We start from the raw sequence: 2803 nt of genomic DNA, 5'->3' as shown, positions 1-2803 counted from the left end.
GATGCAAGGGCATCCGCCTACCTATATATGTCGTCGTATCAAAGTTGTTCTTAATTCTTATGCATGTGGTCCCCAATAACGGTGTCACGCGTGAAAACGTCCCAAGTTTAGTCTTTGACGTGTTTTCTGCCGACCCGGTCCGAGCTGCTACAATGGCGTTAACATCCGAAGTTCGAACTTGTGAAAGTTACAAAGCTGCTCATAATCTTATAATCCTCGCTTCGTTGTCTTCTTTCTCGCTTCGTTGTCTTCTTTCTCGCTTAATCAATCACTCACTCTGCCTCAGCTTAATCAATCACTCTGCCTCAGTTTAATCGCTTCTTTCTCGCTTAATCAATCACTCTGCCTCAGTTTAATCGCCTCTTTCTCGCTTAATCAATCAATCACTCTGCCTCAGTTATGGGACACCATCACCACCATCACCATGGCCACCACCATGAAGAGCAGCAGCATCATGGACACCATGGCTATGCCGGCGCTCCTGCCGTTTACTATCCCCCTCCTCCCTCCGCGTACCCCCCACCAGCACCTCTGCCTTACGGCCATGGCGCCCCCGACCCTTACAACTACGCCATTCAGCCGGCTCCATACGGCGCCCCCTCCTTTGATCCTTACCGGCAGCAGCAGTTGAATCACGCCATCGCCGACCAGCATCGTCATGCCCGAAACGAGCACGCCGCAGAAGCGGGCGCAGTGGCTGCGGGAGCATTTGCTCTGGTATGTTCTTCCCCTTCTTCTAGGGTGTCTTGAATCTAGGGTTAGGGTTTACGTTTTCTCAATGGCGAATGAGTTTTCTGACTTTTCCTACGGCCCAAGGTCATGGTTTCTGATTGTTACTTGTAGTTGGATATTAAGATCCCGAGGGTCTAAATAGTTTGATGTAGTCAATTATTGCAATAGCAAGCCATGCACCGTTCTTAGGGTTAGGGTTTCTACCTTCTTGATGTTAATGGATGTTGTCATTCCTCTTATGTGCATCGTTTTAAGGTCGGTGTTTCGAAGTAGTATGAAAACCTAGGGTTACTGTGTGTCATGTTTAGGGTTAGAGGTTCTTGTTGTGTGATGTGGATGAGTGTTGTGATCCTGATGGCAGTATGAAGCACATGAAGCCAAAGTGGATCCAGCCCACGCAGGCAGGCACAAGCTTGAAGCAGAGATAGCAGGGGCAGCAGCTGTGGGCTCGGCAGCATACGCCTTCCATGAACACAAAGAGAAGAAGAAGGATGAGCACCTCATTGCCAGCCTTGGCGGCGGCCAAAGTCATCATGGCCATGGCCATGGCCATCACCACAAGCATGAAGAAAATCGCCATAAAAGCCATCACCACTTCTGGTGATATCATTGTCATGGAACATTAGCACCACCACTTTCTTTGTGTTGTTGGATTGTTTACGTTTTGGGTCTCTAATTATTTCTGACGCTGAGATTTCTATCTCAGCATATGGATTGTTATTTCATCAAGACTATCCTTTTTCTTTTTTTCTGTATAAATATTTTAAATTTGATTTCTTCACGTTATGCAGTCATGATGATGACTTGTTTTGCTGTGTGGATGTGAAATTTGGGAGATACTGTGCATTAGAGAGAAGAAATAAATTTCCGAAGCTCGCTCTCTCTACATGAAGTATATGTGTTCAAAGAGTCTACAGTATTTGAGAAACAACTTGACAAGCTTGTGAAAGTAACACATTGTGGAGGCCAAAAAAGTTGTTGATGATAAACCAGCCATGCTTGTATATGAAAAACGGTGTGTCTCAAGATTGAAGAAATTTGTGTGATTACACTAGCTCTGCAGCCATAAGATTTAAAGGATTGCAACCGAGTTACCTTAAGTATATGAGGAAACTGATGAGGAGTTTGATCCTAACATTGTACTTTTTTCCCTCTAAATGTTATAGTAAATTTTCAATTTGGATTTCCAAAAATCCCATTCAAGTAAACTATCTCAATTTTCAACGTCTTTATAAACCTTCTCTAACCTTCAAGTGATTGTCTGTAACAAGGAAGAATATCCTATGGAAAGAAGAAAGCTTTGCACATCAACTATATTCACAAAATCTTCCTCTAGTTATTTCTTTTTATTTTCCTGAATTAACATTAAAACTTTGGTTTGATATGGCTTATTCTTTCGCTCAAATGTCGTGTGCTTTCTTCTGCATGGGGAGCGGGGGGAGGGGGAAGAGGAGGAGGAAAACCTATCCCTTATTTTCAAGTGGAAGTGGCATGTGATTGAGAGTTCAACATTTCCTTACAGAATTATGCACTCATGCATCTTTTTAGTTATCCATTTTTGTTTTCTTCTTTATCATTTAAAATGTGCTTTGTTATTAACTCACGCAATAAAACTGGCGAATGACTTTACCATACTATGTAAAACTAATCATTATATTGTCTTGAGTAGACTAATCATTATATTCTTTAGTAGACTAATCATTATATTGTCTTGACTATAAATCATATAAATTTGCCACATTAGAATGTAAAATCCATTAGGTTAGCTTTATAATTTATTTTGAATGTGAACCAAGTGTTGATAGTGCACACCATTTGTGAGCTTATGTGCCCATGGAATGCATATTTGTGTAGTCTTCAAGTAAAAATGGATGATTTTAAACACGTTTTTTAGAATCTTATCTTAACCTATGAATTTCAAAAATCCAATTGTATCAACAACTTTAAAGAGGAAATTGGATGAATTGAAAAGGTCATCATGATATCATGCAACTTTAGGGAGGCAAGAAAATTTGCAATGAAAAGTGGTTGAACTCATTTAAAATTAAGCTACAACCACATAGAGGTCAAG

General features: G+C 40.9%; 1 protein-coding gene across 1 annotated transcript; it reads left to right on the top strand.

Moving 5' to 3' along the window:
• Positions 1 to 238: 238 nt before the first annotated feature.
• On the top strand, positions 239 to 1505 carry LOC147633984 (uncharacterized). The gene is made up of 2 exons (XM_086805065.1): positions 239 to 717; positions 1094 to 1505. The coding sequence occupies exons 1-2, from the start codon at positions 400 to 402 to the stop codon at positions 1334 to 1336; spliced, it is 561 nt and encodes a 186-aa protein (XP_086661191.1). The 5' UTR covers positions 239 to 399; the 3' UTR covers positions 1337 to 1505.
• Positions 1506 to 2803: the final 1298 nt, after the last annotated feature.

The sequence above is a fragment of the Cibotium barometz genome, chromosome 11 (assembly GCF_041138505.1).
Source record: "Cibotium barometz isolate CiBa-2024 chromosome 11, ASM4113850v1, whole genome shotgun sequence".
In the NCBI taxonomy this organism is placed as follows: Eukaryota; Viridiplantae; Streptophyta; class Polypodiopsida; order Cyatheales; family Cibotiaceae; genus Cibotium; species Cibotium barometz.
Note: the sequence above shows the minus strand (reverse complement) of the source record. Positions and strands in the feature narration are given on the sequence as shown.

What these genes read in the sequence shown, in the direction of transcription:
- LOC147633984 (XM_086805065.1), top strand. Translation starts at nt 400, where the DNA reads ATGGGACACCATCACCACCATCACCATGGCCACCACCATGAAGAGCAG. An exon ending in CTGCGGGAGCATTTGCTCTG is followed by an intron (nt 718 to 1,093) that starts GTATGTTCTTCC and finishes TCCTGATGGCAG; the next exon opens with TATGAAGCACATGAAGCCAA.